Source organism: Lithobates pipiens, unplaced genomic scaffold, assembly GCF_037356315.1.
Source record: "Lithobates pipiens isolate NorthernLeopardFrog02 unplaced genomic scaffold, aLitPip1_a1.2 Scaffold_19, whole genome shotgun sequence".
NCBI classification, from domain to species: Eukaryota; Metazoa; Chordata; class Amphibia; order Anura; family Ranidae; genus Lithobates; species Lithobates pipiens.
In genome coordinates this window covers 108941520-108964899 of record NW_027507764.1, presented here as the reverse complement: position 1 = coordinate 108964899, position 23380 = coordinate 108941520, and the positions used below count along the sequence as shown (strand labels likewise).

The 23380-nt window shown below is 42.7% G+C and overlaps 1 protein-coding gene across 3 annotated transcripts in view; it reads left to right on the top strand.

The window, feature by feature from the left end:
- The window catches only part of RNF32 (ring finger protein 32), a 69173-nt gene extending 46579 nt beyond the window's left edge, over nt 1–22594 (top strand). For all 3 annotated transcript variants that reach the window (XM_077491151.1, XM_077491153.1, XM_077491152.1), the window contains exons 8-9: nt 5211–5378; nt 17117–22594. In XM_077491151.1, coding sequence (XP_077347277.1) covers nt 5211–5378; nt 17117–17338 — 390 coding nt within the window. In that variant the 3' untranslated portion in view covers nt 17339–22594. The remainder of the gene's footprint in view (nt 1–5210; nt 5379–17116) is intronic.
- The last annotated feature ends 786 nt before the right edge of the window (nt 22595–23380 follow it).

The following is a 23380-nucleotide window of genomic DNA, read 5'->3' as shown; positions in this document are numbered from 1 at the left end:
TCGTCGCTGCGCTCTTGGGGAAATTTTGGGCGGCCGGCCACTCCTAGGAAGGTTCACCACTGTTCCATGTCTTCGCCATTTGTGGATAATGGCTCTCACTGTGGTTCGCTGGATTCCCAAAGCTTTGGAAATGGCTTTATAACCCTTTCCAGACTGATAGATCTCAATTACTTTCTTTCTCAATTGTTCCTGAATTTCTTTGGGTCTCGGCATGATGTGTAGCTTTTAAGGATCTTCTGGTGGACCTTACTGTGTCAAGCAGCTCCTATTTAAGTGATGCCTTGATTGTGAACAAGTGTGGCAATAATCAGGCCTGGGTGTGGCTAGAGAAATTGAACTCAGGTGTGGACAACCACAGTTATAGTATGTTTTAACAGGGGGGGGGGGGCAATCACTTTTTCACACAGGGCCATGATGGTTTGGATTTTTTTTCACCTTTAATAATAAACACCTTCATTTACAAATTGCATTTTGTGTTTACTTGTGTTGTCCTTGACTATTGTTTAAATTGGTTTGATGTTCCGAAACACTTAAGTGTGACAAACATGCAAAGGAACAGGAAATGAGGAAGGGGGCAAACACTTTTTCACACCACTGTAGTTTTGGAATGAGATGTCCTTGCTGACCTCTTGTCTCACTGTAAGTCTAGAACAGGGGGTCTCCAACCTTTCTAAACAAAGGGCCAGTTTACTGTCCTTCAGACTTTAAGAGGGCCGCACTGTGACCAGCGGGAATAGAAAATTTGTTAAAGGGGGCTCACAGATTCCAATAAGCCCCCCCCAGACCTCCACAACCAATGGCCATGGTTGTCAGGAAGAGGCCCTTGTCCTCATCAACACGGGGACGAGGTGCTTTGGGGTGGGGGGCCCCATCCCAAAGCACCCACCCCCATGTTGAGGGCATGTGGTCTGGTACAGTTCAGGAGCTCATCCCGATCCCTTTTCCTGACCTGCCAGGCTGAGTGCTCAGATAAGGGTCTGGTATGGATTTTGGGGGGAACCCCAAAGCAGTTATGTTGGCGTAGGGGTTCCCCTTAAAATCTATACCAGACCGAAGGGCCTGGTATGCTCTTGGAGGGGGAACCCATGCGTTTTTTTTTCTTTTACATTGTGCGTGGAGTTCCCCCTAAAGATTCATAACAGAAACAGTACCCGTTATTGTCAGGGATCAAAGTCGGATCCCTGTTCATTGAAGTTGGACTTCAAGTTGGACTTCAAGTCAGATTCAAATGGTACGACTGTTGTGTCATACCAGTGTGATCCCAGCCTAAAACCTGGATGCTGATTGGTTTCTATGCAAAGCTACACCAGATTTTTCCAGATTTAGTAAATATGTTCTTAGCAGAGATGGCCTCTTCCCATTTTACATAATAACATTCTAAGAGGGAGGTGTGGAAAGGCTCTGGGCTGTTCAGCCAGTAGAGCTGAAAACCAAGCAGTCATATCCTAAGTCCTGCACTGTGGATGCACAGCAGCTAAAAGAGCTTCTGTAAAAGTCACAAGACACATGAGTGCCAGTTCTAGTAAATACCCATTGGTTTGCAAATGTGCATGCATGCATTATGTTTACCTCACAGTTTCAGTCTACTATAAAGGGTTTATAGGTACTTTTAGGTTATGAGAGAAACTTGTAGACTGCCATTAAGTAAGTGTAAATGAAGTGTTAGCTTTAACCAACATTCATATAATTCCAATGTGCCATGTTTAACAATAACAATCCAATAAACGTATTATAAACGCACACACTGTGCTGTAGAACTAATGATTACCAATACAACCTTTTTGTCTACTAATAAATTTGTGAATAATGAAATCCCATTAAACCAATCACATAACATATAAAAGTCTGCTTTAAGTGCAAATCTGAAGAAATCTTCTATTACATCAATGTTTTCTTTCACCACGTGCTAGTGTCCTTTAAACATGCTCTTCACACTTCAATGTGCTCCATCACATATAGTATAGGGGGCCACTCACCAGAGTTCTTTGGGCCGCCAGGACCCTCTCAGCCTTTTCATTTATAATCCTATCGATTGTGCCAGCTCTACATTCAACTTTCACTCCTCACTCTTATCCAATAGAACATGTTTTTCCCAGAATAAAAAACAATAGCGTGTGCAATATGTTTATGCTTGTGTGCCCTGGACGACGTCACATGTGACAAAATGCATAGGAAAGAGCGATGTGCCGACGCCATCACGTGTCCCAGGAAGCGTGGGATGCTTTTATGTTTTAGCCAGCCGACAAATTTTATCATGCGTTTGAATACCTGTGATATGTAAGTGCAATCTATCTTTATAATAACGTACATAAGAAGGTTTTACACTATATGGAGCTTCGTTTATGGCGATTGCGGCTACCTCTGGATACTATTGGAATAAGAACTTCAGTGAATATCCATATCCTGTGAGGGGATACTGGGAGAAAGTCCTATACATACCCTGGCCAGGGTGTTTTGGCCATATGCTCATCTGACCTTTCAGGGAAGCATGAATTTCCTGCTAGAGGGCTGCAACACCAGTAGGTGACATGGCTCCCCAAATCATCACTGACTGTGGAAATTTCACACTGGACCTCGTGCAACTTGGATTCTGTGCATCCCCATTCTTCCTCCAGACTCTAGGATCTTAATTTCCAAATTAAATGCTTAGACCTTGAAGAAGGGGACATACCCCGAAAGCTTGTCCTGAAAAATTGTATGTTAGTGCAAATAAAAAAAGTATCACTGACAGTACTCAATTTTGTCAAATTAAATGCAAAATTTACGTTCATCCGAAAAGAGGACTTTGGACCACAGAGCAACAGTCGTCCTTTTCTCCTTAGCCCAGGTAAGATGCTTCTGACATTGTCTCTGGTTCAGGAGTGGCTTAACACAAGTAATACGACAGTTGTAGCTCAAGTCCTGGATATGTCTGTGTGTGGTGGCTCTTTAACCTCCCTGTCAGTATGATTATGTCAGATTTTTGCGTCTCAAAGCGGTACAATTATTTTGCTTAGCGTTTTAGATTGTAGGCCTGTAATTCTTAGCAATAACACACTTAAATCTGTCCAAACAAGAGTCTAGTAGATATCCTGGGTATGATAAAGTTTGAAACACAAAATCATAAATTATCATATAATAAATATAAATAATTATAAAAAATAATAATATAATAATAAAATGAATTTCCCCACGATTCACTATCGCTCAATTCTGCAAGCGTTCTAATTTACTATTGCCGTTTTCTAGCTGGTCTATAACCACTTCTGACGTAAAGGGACACTTTTTGTTGCTATTAGACATTAACCACTTGCCTACTGGGCACTTAAACACCCCTCCTGCCCAGACCAATTTTCAGCTTTCGGTGCTCTCCCATTTTGAATGACAATTAGTCATGTAACACTGTACCCAAATCGAATTTTTTGTCCTTTTTTTCCCCACAAATAGAGCTTTCTTTTGGTGGCATTTGATCACCTCTGGGGTTTTTATTTTTTGCGCTATAAATAAAAAAAGACCGAAAATTTTGAAAACAAATGCATATTTCTTTGTTTCTGTGACAAATTATGCAAATTATAAATTTTTCTTCATACATTTTGGCCACAATTTATACTGCTACATATCTTTGGTAAAAATAACCCAAATTAGTGGATATTATTTAGTCTTTGTGAAAGTTAGAGAGTCTACAAGCTGTGGTGCGAATCATACAAAATTGATCACATCTGATGTACTGGTGGCCTATCTCACTTCTTGCGACCTGAACAAGTCAGAAAAGTACAAATACCCCCCAAATGACCCCTTTTTGGACAGTAGACATTCCAAGGTATTTAGTAAGAGGCATGGTGAGATTTTTGATGTTGTAATTTTTTCCCACAATTCTTTGCAAAATTAAGATTTTTTTTCCCACAAAATTGTCATTGTAATAGGTTATTTCTCTCACATGGCATGTGTATACCACAAGTGACACCCCCAAAAAAATTCTGCTACTCCTCCTGAGTATTACAATACCACATGTGTGGGACTTTTTCACAGCCTGGCCACATAGAGAGGCCCAACATGCAGGGAGCGTCATCACGTGTTCTAGGAGCATAAATTACACATCTAACTTGTTGTCTACCTATTACACTTTTGAAGGCCCTGGAGCACCAGGACAATGACACGTGACACTGATGACAGATGACACTTATACGTGGCACTGATGACAGATGGCACTAATATGTGGCACTGATGACAGATGGCACTTATACGTGGCACTGATGACAGATGGCACTGATGACACTAATACGTGGCACTGATGACAGATGGCACTAATACGTGGCACCGATGACAGATGGCACTAATAAGTGGCACCGATGACAGATGGCACTGACAACAGATGGCACGTGACACTGACATGTGGCACTGATGACAAATGGCACTAATATGTGGCACTGATGACAGATGGCACTATGTGGCACTGATGACAGATGGCACTTATACGTGGCACTGATGACAGATAACACTGGGGACAAATGGCACTGACAATAGGTAGCACTGGGGACAAATGACACTAACAGGTGGCACTGGGGACAGATAGCACTAACAGGTGGCACTGGGGAGGATGGCACTGGGCGAGGATGGCACTGAGGCAGGATGGCATTTTTTTAACTTATGGCCGCTGCAGCCGTTCATCTCTCCCTTCTCACACGCTGTCTGTGTAAGGAGGGAGAGCGGCGCTGAGAGATGATCTCATATGTTTACATATGAGTTCATCTCTCATTGGACACGCCGATCGCGCTGTAAACGGCCGCTGTGATTGGCCGTTTACAGCGATCTGTGACTGGCTGTATCCGAGGGACGCGGCCAGCACAGAACTTCCCCGATGCACGCCCGCGGCGGCGCGCAGAGGGGAAGTAAACAGGAGGACGTCCAGGGACGGCCTCCCGGCAGTTAGCGTCCGCTCTGTAGCCGTCTTTCGGCTATAGGGCGGGCGCAAAGCCGTTAACGGCTGTGTGTAAAGTTATTTTGAGGGGACAGCAAATTTACATTGTTATACAAATTGTACACTCACTACTTTACATTGTAGCAAAGTGTAATTTCTTCAGTGTTGTCACATGGAAAGATATAATAAAATATTTACAAAAATGTGAGGGTGTACTCACTTTTGTGAGATACTGTATATAGTAAAATATATTGTCAATACATTAAAGCAGCAATTCTACAATATTTAAATATCTTGTATTCTCTTATTACAGTTCACCGAAATATCTGACCGCTTGTTAAGATCCTGCAGCACAGACATTGATGTGTTCTTCAGTGAGATTGACCAGTCAGTTGCTGCAAGTCGTAGTGTCTTCTGTCAGTTAGAAGAAAACTTCAACAGAGGCATCAGTGATGCAGATTGGGAGAGGATACAAGTACAGGTGAGTTGTGGTCATCTGCCACCATATATGCAGGTTTCCCAGAAAGATAAATTCACCGATTCCATCATTAGTGGGAATGCTTTAGCAGTCCCACTATTGTTATTAATTTTTTTATTTATTAGTGGGACTGCTTTAGCAGTCCGTGAAAAAAAGCAAAGGAAGAGGCGCCTCTGGGTGTAGAGATAACAAACACTTTAATTTAAAAAAAACGCATTTATTTCAGGCAACTCACATTTTGGATGTGGTCTATGAGCATTCAGTCACTTTAAAAGCTGAGCATGGATGTGGTCATCTAGTAGTCCATCAAGCTGAGGCACTGTAGCCGCTAGTGGCCAGGAAGTGGCACAGACGCGGAGAGAGATGACATCATGAGGTGGGTGCGGCCGGTTTCGTGAGCGTACAGGCTGAGGTTGTTTGACAGCTTCACTTGATGAAGGAGCGCGGCTGTCAAACAACCTCAGCCTGTACGCTCACGAAACCGGCCGCACCCACCTCATGATGTCATCTCTCTCCGCGTCTGTGCCACTTCCTGGCCACTAGCGGCTACAGTGCCTCAGCTTGATGGACTACTAGATGACCACATCCATGCTCAGCTTTTAAAGTGACTGAATGCTCATAGACCACATCCAAAATGTGAGTTGCCTGAAATAAATGCGTTTTTTTAATTAAAGTGTTTGTTATCTCTACACCCAGAGGCGCCTCTTCCTTTGCTTTTTTTCACAGACTTTGGAACATGGTTTCTGTCCTTCACTGATGGCAGCCCTGGATATGGAGCTCCTGGTTTTAAATGCTTTCCTTTGTTCTACTGGACAGTAGCTTTTATATTTATAACCATACGGATCTTTTCATAATATGGACTCTCATTCATTTAATTGGATCTTTGGTTTCAATTGGTGAGAGACTGGTGGACATTGGGAAAATCTTTGACCCTGTTTTTGCGCATTTACTTGTGTATTTAGCAGTCCCACTATTGTTCTTTTTTTATTTATTAATCATCATCATCTTTTTATTATTATTCCGTACTTTTTTTAGCTCTGCATACTCTCAGCTATTAAAACCATTAAACTTTTAAAATGTTCAGCTCTTTCCGCTGATATGTGCTCTTCTTCAACTTTTTTTCTACTATTTATACTTTTTAAAATATTAAGCTTTTTAACACTTTAACATTTAAGTCAATGAAAGCATGCTTAAAATCCGTAAAATCTTCTTCCGCTGCCAAAAGTTTCAGCTCCTTCATACTTTCACCTACAGACGCCAAACAAACTTTAAAATGTTCAAAAAAATATTCAGCTATCTGGCTATATCTTTTCAGTTTGATATCTTTTACAGTTTTTGTGAAAAATCTGTTTAAGTTTAGTGACCATTTCAGAAAATGTCATTAAATTAAGGCAGCCAGGCTTTTATTGTAAGTTTTGTTTCCATGGTTACCAAAGCTTCTTATACACAGTGATGGGCAGTGGAGAGAGAGCACAGACACGCCATGTACTGATTTATAATAGAGGAATATGATGGGGCAATTCTGATGGGGCAGTTTTGATGCTATTCAGCATTCCCACGCATTTTCTCTAGGAAATGCATTTTCTAGTTATTGTTAGTACCTTTGTACACCCATTTATGTCAGGCCAGAAGTTAAGTTATAATGAAAAGATATGGACATTTTTTTTTTAAAGCTTCATTACCTGTATAAAAGTAGCCTCAGACCTTTGGCTTAAATATGTAGATGCAATTTCAAGTATATTTTACTCTCCATAAATACATTAAACTGAGCATTAAAAAAGTGTTCTACATAGCTCCAAAGGTGAACTCTCATGCCGCATACACACGACAGGACTTTCCGGCAGAATAGGTCTGACGGAATCATTCCGTCGGATATTCCGATCGTCTGCGGGATAATGTCCGACAGACCTAGAAATAGAACATGTTTCAAATCTGTCCCACGGACTCAATTCCTATCGGGAAAACCGTTCGTCTGTATGCTGGTCCGATGGACGAAATACGACGCAAGGGAAGCTATTGGCTACTGAACTTCCTTTTCTAGTCCCGTCGTACGTCATCAAGTTCAAAACTAACGGACTTTCACACGCACTTTAGTCCGTTCATTCGGAAGTCCGTCGTAACTCCATTGAAAGTCTGTCGGGAAGACCGTCGGACCTTTTCTGCCAGAAAGTCCGATCGTGTGTAAGACATAACTGGACTTTTACGTTGAACGCTTAGTTTGCCCCCTAACAAAAAAAGCTAACCCTGGAACTTGACATGCACATTTGCATATGTCTGAGTGAGATGGGAGCTGCCATTGCTTCGCTTTTTATGGACCAGATACCGTAGGCTTTTGCCACATAATGTACAAAGGAGGAGGAGCTCTAAGGAGATCCCAGCGTAACCATTTCCACACTAGTTTTTTTGCTAGTGTTTTAGAAGGGGAGACACATTCTTTCTGCTGAGAAAAGCTACCCACTGTTTTTTTTTTTTCTTTTATCAATATCTTTTTTTTTCTTCTTCTAGAAAGCTTCTTCAGTGGCTGCAGAGCCCTCTGGGGCTCATTTGTGTAACTTTCCAGATCAGCTTCTTGGCATATTGGCAATTCTTCAGGCAGCACCCAGAACCTGCTATGAGGAAGATGTGGGGCCGGTCTGTAATGTGTCTTCCAGCACTGGTCTCTCACCTAGGCATGTGATATGACATAATGAGGCAGATGCAGAGTGCTTTACAGGTCCAGGACCATAATCCACCCATCTGGTGGAAGCCTGTCCCTGAAGACCCCTTAGGGAGTATGTCCATCAGGAAGGCAAAGTTCCTATGAGCAGCATGTCTCTTCCTCCCCCTCCCTTCTGCCTGGTGGAAGGCTGCAGGACAAGACATATGCAGTAAGCCTGGCACTTGTGCCCCTTAGACTAAAGGTTGCCTTTCAAGTCCCCTAAAGTATAAACTCAATGGTGCCAACTGCAACTAATTTAGTTACTCACAAGCAGCATTTGCTGAGGGCTGCAACCATTTTTTACATTTTGTGTGGGGGACCACGCTGAGCCTGCATGACCTCCATTTAGATAAGCATATTTCACATGCATGCACCTTTCTTCAGCAGGTGCAGAACTTGGTTGTGTGCTCTCCTTCCCATGGCTCCACACCACCATCAGAACTTTTGACCCTGCTTCCTCAAGTAATGGTCACTTTTGGCAGTTAACCCTTCCTGGCTCAGCAGGCTGGTCAGTTAGTTACCCCCTCAACTTTCCACTGGGTACAGAAATTCCGCATGGAATCTGTTGGGTGGGTCATTGCTCCCCTTCATCCCAGGAATTTCCTTGCCTCAAGAAAAACCAAGGGTGTTGACTTGCATGTCCCTATCTTCCTGGCACAACAAGATATTCTGCATTTTTATAAGGGTGTACATTTCCAAATTATTTCCCTCTTTTGGTTCGTCCACTGTGCTTTCAATCTTCCTCAAGGTACTAGCCCTGTACTAGCTCTGCTTCATGGGCCAGCACAAAGGAGTCATTAACAACAAACACAATAACGCACTGACAACATTTCTTATTTTAACAAAATGTATTTATTTTGGTATTTTTTTTCTTGGCCCTGGTGTTGTTCAAAGGGTAACCTCATAATTATTTATAAATTCAAATAAATGAAGCCATCTTGGCTATAACACAACAATCAAAATGTCTCCCCCAACACCATGGCACTCTCAATTAAGTTTTGCAGACCCATATTAAATATGTCTATACCAATGTCTGACAAGAGGACCAAATCCCTCCTAAATAAACCGGGTATAAAACCTTCCAGCTCCATATGGCGGAATGATAAACCTCCCAGGGAGACCATGAAGTTAAGGATGGTTCTATTTAGACGCCTCCTAATTCTATCAACGTAGAATAAGTTTCCACAGGGGGACTAAAAAAGTCGAGGGACCATCTCTGAAAAAGCCAAGGTAGTACCAGGAAATAAAAGTTTGATGGCATAAATATCCTTTTTTATTTCACAAAGCAGTTCCCAGGTTCTAACCTTGCCAATGTCGTTGGCCCCCAAGTGAATAAGTAGAATGGTAGGAGAGGGCCAATTGGAAGACAAATGAATTAAATGGCCTCTAAGATTACGCCATCGAAGGCCCCAAATACCTGGTCAAAAAACTGTACATTTATTAAGATCCAGACCTAAATTACTGGAATAACTCCTGGATGAAGCCTGCTTACCAGCCCAGAAGACGTAGGAGTGGCCTACAATCCATATTGTACATTTAGCTGGATCTGAAAAAGAAATTATAAGGTTAGCAATTCGGGGCGAACATAAATCTTGTACCTGCTACTAGCCCACCTACCAACCCTTTTTTGGCCTTCGGGAGGAAAACCCTGGAGCTTGTCAGTTGTGGCAGCCCTGATGCTAAATTAATGGGATGAGACTTTAAAATCGGAAAGGTTAAGGCATTTAAAGCAAGAAGCTAAAACAGCAGAGAATTGGTATCTGGTCAAAGGGGACCGGTCTTTGTGGATAAAAAAGGAACCTTCGAAAGAGGGTCTAACCGCCATAAAATTGGCAACATTGGATACCGGGCATATCAGCGGGTTAGGAGACCTGGCCAGCGACACCCACTGACCTTTACCCAAATCAAAGGTCTTTGACCTACAAATAAACAGTTTTAAACAGTCGGAGCCCTGTGATATGTGTTAAAACAAAATAAAAGAAGAAGATGCCTTGTTTTGAAACTCCTCCTCTTCTTAGTGCACCAAAAAAGATGACTGAGAAAACCGATCTAAACAGCAAAATTTCAAAACGAGAACTACCAACATTTTGCAATACTGATAATAGTTTAATTAACAGATCCACCGAAATAGGCCGGCGATCATCTTTAGCAGGGGAGGATTTCTGAAAACCTTTGAGGATTTGGCATACTTGAAAGAAGGATGTCGAAGCTGGCCGACCCAAAAAAAAAATTATACCCCAGCCAAAATGTTGCTAACCGAGGCAGGACGCAACTGCAATTTAATCAGAAAGGAGACAAAGGCTAACGAGACATAGGCATCCACATACAATACATCAACATTCATGCTATCACAAAAGGAACACCATTTAGACCAGGCCAACTCATATTCTCGCCATGTCTTCTGCGCTACAGAATTCCGTAGGCGAGTCGATATCAGTCCCAAATCAAGCCCCAGAGGAAATCTGGGCAGGGAGTGCCGTGTTGATCCGCCGATGGAGCCAATACCCGGAATCTCTCGAACTGCAAACGAGATAAAGCGTCACCTATGTCATTCTCTAAACCAGCTATGTGACGTGCTCTTAGCCAAATATTGAAACGCAAACAATGTAAAAATAAGAAACGTAAAAGCTTAATAACTAACTCTGATTTGGATGATAGCATATTAATAGCAAAGAGTACACCTTTGTTATCAGTATGCACTATAACCCTACGGTTCATAAAATAATCTTTCCATATTATAATTGAGACTATTACTGGGAATAACTCAAGGAGGACTATATTTTGCAAAATATCCTGGTAAAGCCAGCTTGAGTGCCACTCAGAAGTGCACCAACGGCCATCCAGAAAGGCTCCAAAGCTTGATGAACCCTCGGCATCGGTAAAGAAATTCAGCTGCAAATCGTCTGTAAAATCATGTTGCCACACAGTGGATCCATTGAAATTAGCAAGAAAAGCATCCTAAATCTTTAAATCCTCTGACACTCGCAGAAATACAAACATAAGAGTATGGGTTCTTCAAACCTTTGGTAGCCAAAGCAAAACGCTTAGAAAAAACTCTGGCTATTGGGATAATCCTGGCTGCAAATGCAAATAGACCCAACAAAGATTGCGCCTTCTTTAACCATACCTTACGCTTGGATAGGAACAAAGAGATCATCCACCTCATACGATGCAATTTTTCTCTGGGCAGTCTAAATCCCATCAATGAGGAGTCAATAGTAATGCCCAGGAATTCAATAGTGGGTGATGGAAAAAATGTCTTCTCATGGGCAATAGGAATACCAAATGAATCACAAACCATAAAAAAATGTATCAATTGCTTTAAGGCAAATTGGGGAGTCCTTTGGGCCTATGAACAAAAAATTATCTAAATAATGCAGGAAACCCGCATTTGTCAAAATAAAATTTGTCCTGGAAATGGAAACCCAGAGAAATAAACCCTTGTGGATGCACGGGAAGCAGGCGAAAAGCAGATTTGATATCTGCCTTTGCTAACAATGCTCCCTGCCCAAAATGTCTTAAAAGCACTAATGCCTCATAAAAAGATGAATAAGAAACCAGAGCTATTACTCTCGAGACTTCATCATTAAGTGAAGTGTCCGATGGATAGGACAGGTGGTGCATGAGTCTGAAACTACCCTGCTCCTTCTTGGGGACAATGCCTAAAATTAAAGGGTGGATGATCAAAAGGCCCAGCTACCCAGCCTTCTGTGGCCTCTTTATTTATTTTTTCTTGAAAAATATTAGAATGTATCCTGGCAGAACGTAAATTCTTAACCAGCACACAACCTGTCTCTGAAAAGAAAGGAACCAAAAAACCTTCCTTAAAGCCATCAGTTAGCAACCGGGCCATAGCGCGGTCTGGGTAGAGCTCTAACTACGGCTGCATGCTTGGCAAGCTCACTGGTGTCATGGCTTTTCCCACTCGCATCTCGAGGTAATGAAGTGGTGGAGGACGTTGTTGACTTCCAAAAACACCTGCTCGCAGGGTGGGTTCCGTTGCAGTAAGAGCATTTGTGCCTATACCTGCAGTTCGAAAAGAATTTGCATGGCCCTTTATTAAACGCGAAACAGAAGCCTTTACGAAAGGCAGACTGTGAAAGTACTGGTCGGGCAACAAACTGTGTTTTTTGTGGCAGCATGAGGTTCAGCCACAAACCCACATCCTTGCAACCCCATTGTAAGGTCGGGTGGACCACTAATTTTTGTCTAAAGTTCTCGTCGTTAGTGAACCATGCTGTGCCACCAAAATGGCGAAAAGCTTCAGCAATTATGTCTACGTGCTGAAATAAACCTGAACATCTTTCAGGAAAACGTTCCCCCAAAACTGCTGCATAAATGCAGAAAGCCTGCAGCCAATTTTGAAAAGTTTTCGGAACAGACCTTCACCTATCATCAGAGCGATCATCTGTTCTCTTATCAGATTTAGTAATGCATTCTTTGGAAGAAGGCAATAACGACAATATCTCAATAAATTCGCCCTTCCAAATCTTTTCTTTGAGTCAGTTAAGTGGAAACCCAATGGCGAAATATCGCACGGCATAGGTACCTTAAATGAGGACTTCGACACTGTACGCGAAGAGCTAACAGGTTTTTGTTGCACAGGTTTATTTGACATTAAAAAACGACTGTCCGTGAAATTTGTAGCAATAGGTACCTCTGATATATCTCACCATATTGGGCTGACATCATCTAAATTTTGCTGTGCCATATCATTAACTGGCGGAATTGCACCATGTAAACATGCCCTCTTAAAAGCAGTATTACTACTAGCATCTTGCAAAATACCAGAATACTGCAGCGTCAGTTTCTTTTAAACCACCACTTGAACCATGTTGCAACATAGCACCAGATAGCTGTGCCCCTGAATTTGTCATAATGTGACTATCATGTAAAGCACCAGAGTAATGTGCTCTTTCATTCATATTAAATTCACTCAAGCTATGTGATGCACCAGAGTAATGTGCTCCCTCAGCTCTATTAACATTAGCACCAACACTGTGTACCCCTTTAAGATCATTTACAATGCTAGACAAGGATGTGAGAAAAGCATTTAAGTCAGGTACAGAGAAGCTATGACATGTCTCACCACTAGGCGAACATCCTATCAGGCACACTGCTGGCAGCTGCTTCATAAGAATTTGTGTCAGTAGCAGGAACGCTGCGGGCTCTCTCCACACTCTGTGGGCTGGGAGAAGCTGCAGACTTTGCTCTCTTCTTTCTCCTCTTTGGCTGCTGGTCCGGACTGCACATGCTCTCAGCTGGCGCCTCCATTTTTTCTGCTCTAGTGAGAGGGGAAGGACCAGGCGGAGCCTCTGACTGTCCCCCAGGCATTGACGGAGCCACTCCTCTCCGTCGGAGCTCTCAGCCTTATCGATAAGGCGGCGCAGAAAGCTCTCCTTTCCCTCAGGTGCGCGCTGCATTCTTCCGACTGTCCTGCGGAGTCCCGGTCCTGAGGTACTGTCTGCAGTTAATGCCCGGATGAACCCTTTTATCACCTCCTGCGTCACGGGCTTGTGCTCCCGCCGAATCACATCCAATCAGCTGCCGTTGTTGCCCTGGCTGTAACCAGTGGCAATCCTGTAAAATAAAACAGCTCAAAATCCCCTTAGGCTGCCCCATGTCGGCCCCGCACATTGCAAGGACCTGTCATTCTCGAGTCATCCCCATAGTGGGGTATCTTCACAATTTCCTTTTTCAGTATAGTTGGCAAAGATTCTCTCAACCAATGTCCACCGGAGCATTCAGACCCTGAAGAGGTTCAGGTTGATCCTAAATCTCTAGAGAATGCTGGATTGGTCTAAAGATTTGGAGTTTGTGCACCTGATCCTGGACCTGATCCAGTCCAAGGTGTTCCGCCCTCAGGAGAGCTTTTGGTTCTTTGTTCCCAGGTTCAGATGCTTCATTCATATTGTCAGCCCACCCTCCACTTTTGCATAAGAGTTCTAAGCTTAATGGAGGCCTTATTTGTGGCAGTGCTGCATGCCCAATTTTACTCTGCAGACTGCTGCAGGTCAACATTTTGGCAGTGGGACAAGAAGGTACGATCTCTGGACCATGCTATTCACTTGAGCAGCCAGACTAGTTTACTCTGACACAGTGGACGATTAGCCCGGTGCTGGAGTCAAGGAAACCCTTTTTTCATTTGGCTTGGAAAGTTCTCACAACACCAGTCCTGGGTACCCTCTCGGCATAGGGAACCTGGACTCTAGGAGAAATTAAGTTTTCGATCAATACTCTGGACCCGGAATTCTCACCTGTGGGGCTGTTTGACCGGAATTTAGTTGGACAATGCCACAACAGTGGCTTACAAGAACAATGAGGGAGGAACCAGAAGTCTCCCAGCTTAAAAAGAGTAGTGAATTTTATTCTGGCCTATGTGAAATGCAGTGTTCTGGCCCTATCTGCCATGCGTATCCCAGGGGTGAAGAATTCGCAGGCAGATCTCCTCAGTCATCAACATCTGGACTCCTCTACATGGACCTCCTGGTCTTCAGGCTCAACAACAAACTGGACAGGTTTTTTTTTGTTCCAGATCTAGGTATCCTCTCATCTTCACAGTGTATGCTGTGATGACACTGTAGGTTCAGTTCAGCCTAATTTATGCTTTTCCCCCCACTAAAACTCCTTTCTTTTCTGCCTTACAGGACTGAGATGGATGGCTTTCTGGTCATTTTTACTGCATCAAACTGGTCCAGGAGGACATGTAACATGGACCTCATCAGACTCCTTAGCAAACTCTCCATGGGCCTTCCCAAATTGACCAAATCTTCTGTCTCAAGGAATGGTTTGCACCCTTTTTCTCAGTTGCAGATTTTATTGGCCTGGCTGTTGAAGTCCAGGTCTTGAGGGACAGGCGTGTGTTGAGAGTTCATGATTCTTATGCTTTTAAAAGCTAAAAAAAAAAAAAAAATTCTCGCAAGTCTACTGTTACTTCTGGGAGATCTCAGTCTGGTTCTGTTGCTTTTGCAAAAAACTCTTTTTGAGCCCATTAGGGATATTCCTCTGACTATCTTTACTTGTAAGGTTGCCTTTCTCATTGCCATCACTTCAGCAAGACATGTCTTGGAGCTATTGGCCTTAACCTGTAATTAATCTAAACCCAATGTTTCTCAACTCCAGCCCTCAAGTACCTTCAACAGGTCTTGTTTTCAGGATTTCCCTCTCTAACAGAAGGTACCACACTCTACTTGAGTACTTCCATCAGCACACTGCTTCCTCCAGTCTGGAACTTCAGATATCAGATATTACAGCCCATATATTGTAAGAACCAGGCGAAACTACCTCAACTGCAACATGGAACCATTTATTGAAACACAGGTACACAGAGATATTCAAACTTCTCAGTAGACTGTCCAATCAGCAGGGAGAGCTGTTGGAGGAATTTGCCCCCTCCCTTCTCACAGCTAATCTATATACACATCCCATAATACCCAAGGCAGACAGACACAATAGAACAATGGAATACAGCCACACCCTAAATGACCCAACACAGAGCACACCGTAGTATGAAACAATATAATATATTATATACATAAACACACACACACACATTCCGGTGTGGTTGCACAGTGAGTCTGAATAGTACAGCTCAGACTGGGGTTCTCAGTCACCCTGTGCCCATATTAGAGACACATGGTGTCTTAGACATAGGAGGTGCATTGGGAGCTGAAACAAGGGTTTCCCAACCTCCCCAGGGGATATAGGGTTCCACGGGACCCCCCCTCCCAGTCCCCCATCCAAATGACTCCTGTCACACCCACAGATGAAACGGCTGTGGTAATCACTAAAGGCAGCGAAACCGATCAAATCACCTGTGCAAGATAATAATAAAAACATGACCCGTTGGGGGTACTGGAGTCGAGAAACATTGCTGTAAAGAACCTTTTCTTATGTTAGACAAAGTTTTTTGGGGATTTTAAATTTTTTTTAATATTTAAGGCCCAAGGCTTTTTTTCACTTTAACCAGAGCATTGTTCTTCCATCTTCTGTCCTGCTCTGAAACATCCATTCACTGTTCAAGGCTACCTATTGAACACAGCCCTCTTTTAAAAATATGACTCCAAGTCAGGGGTAGGCAACCTCGGCCCACCAGCTGTTTTGAAACTACAAGTCCTATGAGAAATTGCAAGACCCTAACACTCACAGACATGACTCCTAGAGGCAGAGGCATGATGGGATTTGTAGTTTCACCACAGCTGGAGGGCAGAGGTTGCCTACCTCAGCTCTAAGTCATTCCTGGCCATGTGGATTCAACAACTTCTTTCTCAGTCTTATACCTTCAAGGACAAAGATCCTACTTTTTATGTGAATGTCAATTCAAACAGATTGGTTGGCGCTTTGTGGATATTTCACCATCATGCTTCTGATTCTAAGATTTGCAGGGCTGCCATCAAGCCTTTTGTTCACAAATTTGTTATGTTTTATTAGGTGGACTTTCAGGCCTGTGTTGATGTATAGTTTTTCAGGCGATTACGTTGAGCCATTATTAACCTGTTTTTTTTTTTTTTTTTATATGGGCCTGTTAGCCTTTATTTGCTGTGTTGTCCAGCCCTCAGTTGGGACTGTTTTGGGGATTCCTATGTTCTTGAATAATGTCCTGTAATGTGTGATTAACTGGAAACCCTTACCTGTTATGTATTTTAAATATCAGACACAAACCATGAGTCCCTTACCATATGTAGGTTAGAAACCTACGTGACAAAAAATACACTGTCCACAATCCTACCAGATAGCGCTGTACAGTTTGTAGGTCAGAAATCCTGTCACTTCTCTGGCGGCATGCTTGTCCCTGTGCAGTGATTAAATGGGTTAACAATAACTGTGGATCTTGAAACAATTCAGCAACTGCAGATCCAATATTTCTATTCTGACAGGTTCTCATTTGTAAGCCGAGCTAAGGTTACCTATCTTTAGATGACCAAGTTTCTGTTTTTAAAGGGGTACATAAATTATGAAAAACACTTTTTGTATGCTTTACTTTAATAGTGTATAAACAGTATTACATGTTATAGACATGATCAAATTACATTTTGTCATGTAGGCTGTTCATCAGGAAATATCCGACTGTCCAATATGTATCACAGCATTGAATTACAATGAAGACCATAGAGGACTGTCTTCATCCAGACCCATCGTCCTTCTGTCCTGCTCACACGTCTTTCATCAAGCTTGTCTTCAGGCCTTTGAGGACTTCTCAGTTGGGAAATGCCCCTTTTGTCCTTTGTGCCGATCTCCATACCAGAAGAAAATATTTCCCTGTTAGGCTTTTATGGAAAATTAGTACTCCCTGGCCCTGTTTTTATCTAGTTTTTTTTTTAAATAACTGCCCAACCTTACCAGTGAACATGTTAATCATTTGATACAGATGCATTATGTTATACTTTTGATGGAACCTGTTAAAGCCAAAATTTGGACAGTTTTTTTACAGAATGTGAAAAGGTTAGGACCTCTGTCAGGGGTTAAAGTGACGGAAAATAAAACATTTCTAACAGAAAGAGGAACGTATAGAAGCGCCATCATAATTTTATTATTGTCTGTGTCCCATTAGGGTCCTATCATACTGCGCCATTAAAAAAAAAACATGTTAAAAATGCATATGCAGTTTTGATGCGTTTTCTGGTTGCTGTACTCCAACCATGCACCTGTGAAACATAAGAGTGCAGCAAAAACACAAATGAGGTGCTTTTTTGATGCGTTTTCCATCAATTTTAGTGGGGAGGGTACATTTTTGGTGTGCTTTTTAAGCATGCAAAATTCAGCATGCAGGGCTTTTAAAAAGTACCACACCAGCAGCACATTGGTTTGAAGAGTTCTATGGGATTTAAAGGGATACATTTTGCATACGTTTCTTTCCCGCATTTTAAACACCAAAAGTGCATCAAAAACTGATGTGAAAGGACCCCCCCATTTCCCGTTCAAGCGTTGGGTGACAGAACAGGAAGAGAAGAGAAATCTCATCAATGCAGAAAAATATTTGCTCCTGCAATATTTTGTTTTCCCGCAGTGCACCGAAAAGCACATTCTGGTACACTATTGCACAGAATGAATAGCAATTCATATGCATATTATGTTGCAGTAAAGCATACATATTACCACAGTGTCCTAGGTCTAAAGAGGTTCTATGTTAACTACCTCCTACGACCAATCCGACATCCACATGATGTAAAAGAAAATGTGCATATACAGTATCTCACAAAAGTGAGTACACCCCTCAAATTTTTGTAAATATTTGATATCTTTTCATATGACAACACTGAAGAAATTACACATTGTTACAATGTAAAGTAGTGAGTGTACAGCTTGTATAACAGTGTAAATTTGCTGTCCCCTCAAAATAACTCACAGCCATTAATGTTGAAACCGCTGGCAACAAAAGTGAGTATACCTCTAAGTGAAAATATCCAAATTGGGCCCAATTAGCCATTTTCCCTCCCCGGTGTCATGTGACCCATTAGTGTTACAAGGTCTCAGGTGTGTTAAATTTGGTATTATCGCTCTCACTCTCTCATACTAGTCCCTGGAAGTTTAACATGACACCTCATGGCAAAGAATTCTCTGAGGATCTAAAAAAAGAATTGTTGCTCTACATAAAGATGGCCTAGGCTAGTGATGGCGAACCTTGGCACCCCAGATGTTTTGGAACTACAATTCCCATGATGCTCAACTACACTGCTGAGTGCATGAGCAGCATGGGAAATGTAGTTCCAAAACATCTGGGGTGCCAAGGTTCACCATCACTGGCCTAGGCTATAAGATTGCCAAGACCCTGAAACTGAGCTGCAGCATGGTGGCCAAGACCATACAGCAATTTAACAGGACAGGTTCCACTCAGAACAGGCCTCGCCATGGTCGACCAAAGAAGCTGAGTGCATGTGCTCATTGTCATATCCAGAGGTTGTCTTTGGGAAATAGACATATGAGTGCTGCCAGCATTGCTGCAGAGGTTGAAGGGGTGGAGGGGTCAGCCTGTCAGTGCTCAGACCATACACTGCATCAAATTGGTCTGCATGGCTGTCATCCCAGAAGGAAGCCTCATCTAAAGATAATGCTCAAGAAAGCCTGCAAACAGTTTGCTGAAGACAAGCAGACTAAGGACATGGATTACTGGAACCATGTCCTGTGGTCTTATGAGATCAAGATAAACTTATTTGGTTCAGATGGTATCAAGCGTGTGTGGTGGCAAACAGGTGAGGCATACAAAAACAAGTTTTTGTTGCCTACAATCAAGCATGGTGGTGGGAGTGTCATGGTCTAGGGCTGCATGAGTGCTGCCAGCACTGGGGACCTACAGTTCATTGAGGGAACCATGAATGCCAACATGTACTGTGACATACTGAAGCAGAGCATGATCCCCTCCCTCCAGAGCCTGGGTGGGCAGTATTTCAACATGATAACAACCCCAAACACACCTCCAAGAGGACCACTGCCTTGCTAAGGAAGCTGAGGGTAAAGGTGATGGACTGGCTAAGCATGTCTCCAGACCTAAACCCTATTGAGCATCTTGGGGGCATCATCAAATGGAAGATGGAGGAGCGCAAGGAAAGCTCTGGTGAACTCCATGCCCAAGAGGGTTAAGGCACTGCTGGAAAATAATGGTGGCCACACAAAATATTCACAATTTTGGCCCAATTGGGACATTTTCACTTAAAGGTGTACTCACGTTTGTTGCCAGTGGAATTAGACATTAATGGCTGTGTGTTGAGTTATTTTGAGGGGACAGAAAATTTACACTGTTATACAAGCTGTACACGCACTACTTTACAGCAAATTGTAATTTCTTCAGTGTTATCACATGAGGGGTGTACTCACTTTTGTGAGATACTGTATGATAAAGGACGTGTGTGTGTGTTTTTACTAGATTGTACTAGATATGCACACCAACTCTCATTTGGCAAAAATGTCAACTGCCAGGCCTTAACGGCAATAGATTTGAAAGACAGAAAACATATTGGAAGCATGTAAAAAGTCCATAGAAATTCCAAGAAGGTCTTCTGGGAGCATAAGGTGTAACACTGTCAGTCGGCAAATTGTCCTCTTAGTAGCAGGATTGGGATATCCTCCAACATGGAACCATGTGAAAGCACAAAAAGAGAGAGAGAAGCAAGTGCTATCCACTGAGCTACACTAATATATTCAACATTCTCAGTTCAATTTGGCCTCCCCAGCCTTTTAATTTTCAGCAAAATGGTGCCTGCTGTTTACCCTGTTTGGGCCACAGTAAAACTTCAGCAACAGCCATTATTTGTGCTTCCCCAATAGGCATGTGTAGCACCCTCTTGGCCCCCGTACGCACGGACGGAGATTCCGGCAACCAAATCTGTCGGATTGATTCCGACGGATTAATTCCGGAAGAGGTCTGGAAGTGATGTTGCATACACACGGTCGGACTCGGTTGTCGGAAAATCCGATTGTACATAACGTGATGAGGTTATTTCGTTACGACGGGACTACGTTCAGGCTAGTAGCCAATAGCTTTGGTCTAGGAATTTGATCTGAGCATGCGTGGCACTTTGTCTGTCGGAGTAGGCTACACATGATCGGAGTATGTCCGATCGGAGCATTTTGTCTGAAAATTTTACCGGCAAGTTGGAAAAGTTGGTCCGTCGGATATTCTGACGGAAACAGTCCGATGCAGACCACACACAGTCGGAATATCCGACAAAACGGTCCGATAGGAAACATTCCGTCAGAATCTCCGACCGTGTGTACAAGGGCTTAGGCAGGCTGATAAATATAGTGTTTAGTTGCTCTGTAGCTAGAGAAGCTGGATTTGATTTCTGGGTCTGTTCATGATTTCCCTGATTTCCCAGGTAGTGAGATTTATTATTTTTCCCCTGGCTCTGTTAAGAAACTTCCAGAGGGAGATGCAACCTGAATATTTGTTACCCTCTAACCAAATCCCTGGAGAGGTGTTCCCAGTAGATGGTCAGAAGGGGGGGGAGGGTTGAGCCTTTTTTTGGACTGGCTGTTGGACTATTCATCTACCCCTGGAACAAGCCCATGGCCTGGTATCTACTGGTACTCTTAAGTATAGCTTCCGCTCTGGAGCTGCAGTTGTAGCTATGGTCCTCAGCTGTGGATTTAATAGACTGCTCCAGTGTTCTCTCTCTCTATCCTGTGGTCATCAGCTGCGGGAAACATAGACTGCCCCAGTCTACTACATGTCATACTCATGCTCCTTCCATTATTCTCCTGGTCTAGAGCCTGGAATGAAACAATTTGTCTCTACCGTCTAGTGCATTTTTGTCTTATTTTTAATACATCTGCTCTTAGTTGATGGTGCTTGTGTTTCTCTCATTTTGTGCTTTCACAACGTAAACAAAAAAAAAAACATGATTTATCAGGCCAGACAACCTTATTCCATTACTTCATGACTCAGTTCTGATGCTCGCATGCCCATTGTAGGCACTTTCGGCTGTAGACACAGGTAAGCACAGGCACCCTGACCGGTCTGCGGCTACACAGCCTTATACACAACAAATTGTGATGCACTGTGTGTTCTGACATCTTTCTATCAGAACCAGCATTAACTTGAGCCACAGGAGCTCTTCAATTGGATCAGACTACACATGCCAGCCTTTGCGCCCCATGTGCATCTATGAGCCTTGACTGCCCATGACCCTGTGGTCAATTCACCTGTTTTCCTTCCTTGGACCTTTTGTAGACCCTGATTGCTGCAGATCAGGAACATCCCACAAGTGCTGTAGTTTTCGAGTTGCTATGACATACTCATCTAGTCATTACAATTTTGCCCTTCTCAAAGTCACTCAAGAAATTACGCCTGCCCATCTTTTCTGCTTCCAATACATCGACTTCAGGAACCACATGTTCACTTGCTGCCTAATATATCCCACCCACTTCCAGATGTCATTGTAAAGAGATAATCAATGTTATTTATTTTACCTGTCAGTGGTCATTATGGCTAATTGGTGTATGTGTACAGGCAGCGATGCTGTTTTGATGCGATGTCCTTAAAGGGCCAGCTGCTGGCGGCAGTAAGGGTTTAACTTAAAATGCAAAATGTAAGCTAATGTACCAGAGTTGCAGATTGCAATACATTGGTAGGGAACGTGCCCTATATAAAGTGGATTAGTGACAAAATTAGATGCAGTCATGCTGCCTCTCAGCACAAAGTCTATGTGACAATTTATTTTTTGTACATTTTCAACCCTAGTGCCTGTAATTCTAGGCAGCCAACCAAGACAGTTTGCGTGGGTCTACAACAGAATTATTACTGTACTCACTTTTCACTGCAGATGTAATCAAGAAGACTGGGTCGGGTTTTATTCTTTCACGCTATTTACTTTAGAATAACAAAATAACTTTAGAAATTAAGCCGCAATTTTATTCGAAATCTGTCTCAATCTGCCTGACTGATCCCATTTATCTTTGCGTTGTTGTGTGAAAGAAATATTATGTCCCTGAATTTATTTTTTCATGTGCAAGATATCACTGTGCATCCAATGGTCCAGAGTAATGACTCATGGCAGATTACATATTAAAGGTGTCTTACAAACTGTGTAATTCTGGTTCTTTAATATTTGTTCTTGCACCATTACAGTATATGTAGTTGTAATAGTAGTATGTTATTAGCATCTCTGAAGTTTTTGCATTTAGACCCACAGAACACCACATTAACCACCTCAATGTTGGACACTTTCACCCCCTTCCTGCCCAGGCCAATTTTTAGCTTTCAGCAAATAGGACAGCATTCCTCTACCAAAACTCCAGCACCTGGTCTCCTCAGTTCCCAGACATTTACAGAGTGTTAAAAGAAGGAGGGGACACTACACCATGGTAAACAAGGACATGCCCCAACTTTTTTTGCGCTGTGTTGCTGCCATCAATTGCAAAAATACCTTATTTTGTTCTTTAACCACTTGCATACAGGACATTTTCACCAAGTTTTTCTTAGTTTCTTTTATAACATTTTGTAAATAAGTAATTTTTCTCCTTCACTGGCAGACACTGATAGGCTGCATTGATGGGAAAGCACTAATATGCAGCACTGATGTGCACAGATAGGGGACACTGATGCACAGCACTGAAAGGCATCACTGGTGGGCACTGAAAGGCAGCACTGATCATCAGGACACTGATGATCAGTGCCGTGATTGTCAGTGCAGAGGTCCCTGCTAAGGAATGCTAATAACCAGCATTTCCAGTTTACACTGTAATCAGCTGTGATTGGACACAGCTGATCACAGTAAAGAGCCAATTATGAAGGCTCTTTACCATGTAATCAGTGATGAGCTGTATCCGAGGGAGACAGCACACCACTGATCGCCACGCTCACATGACTCCC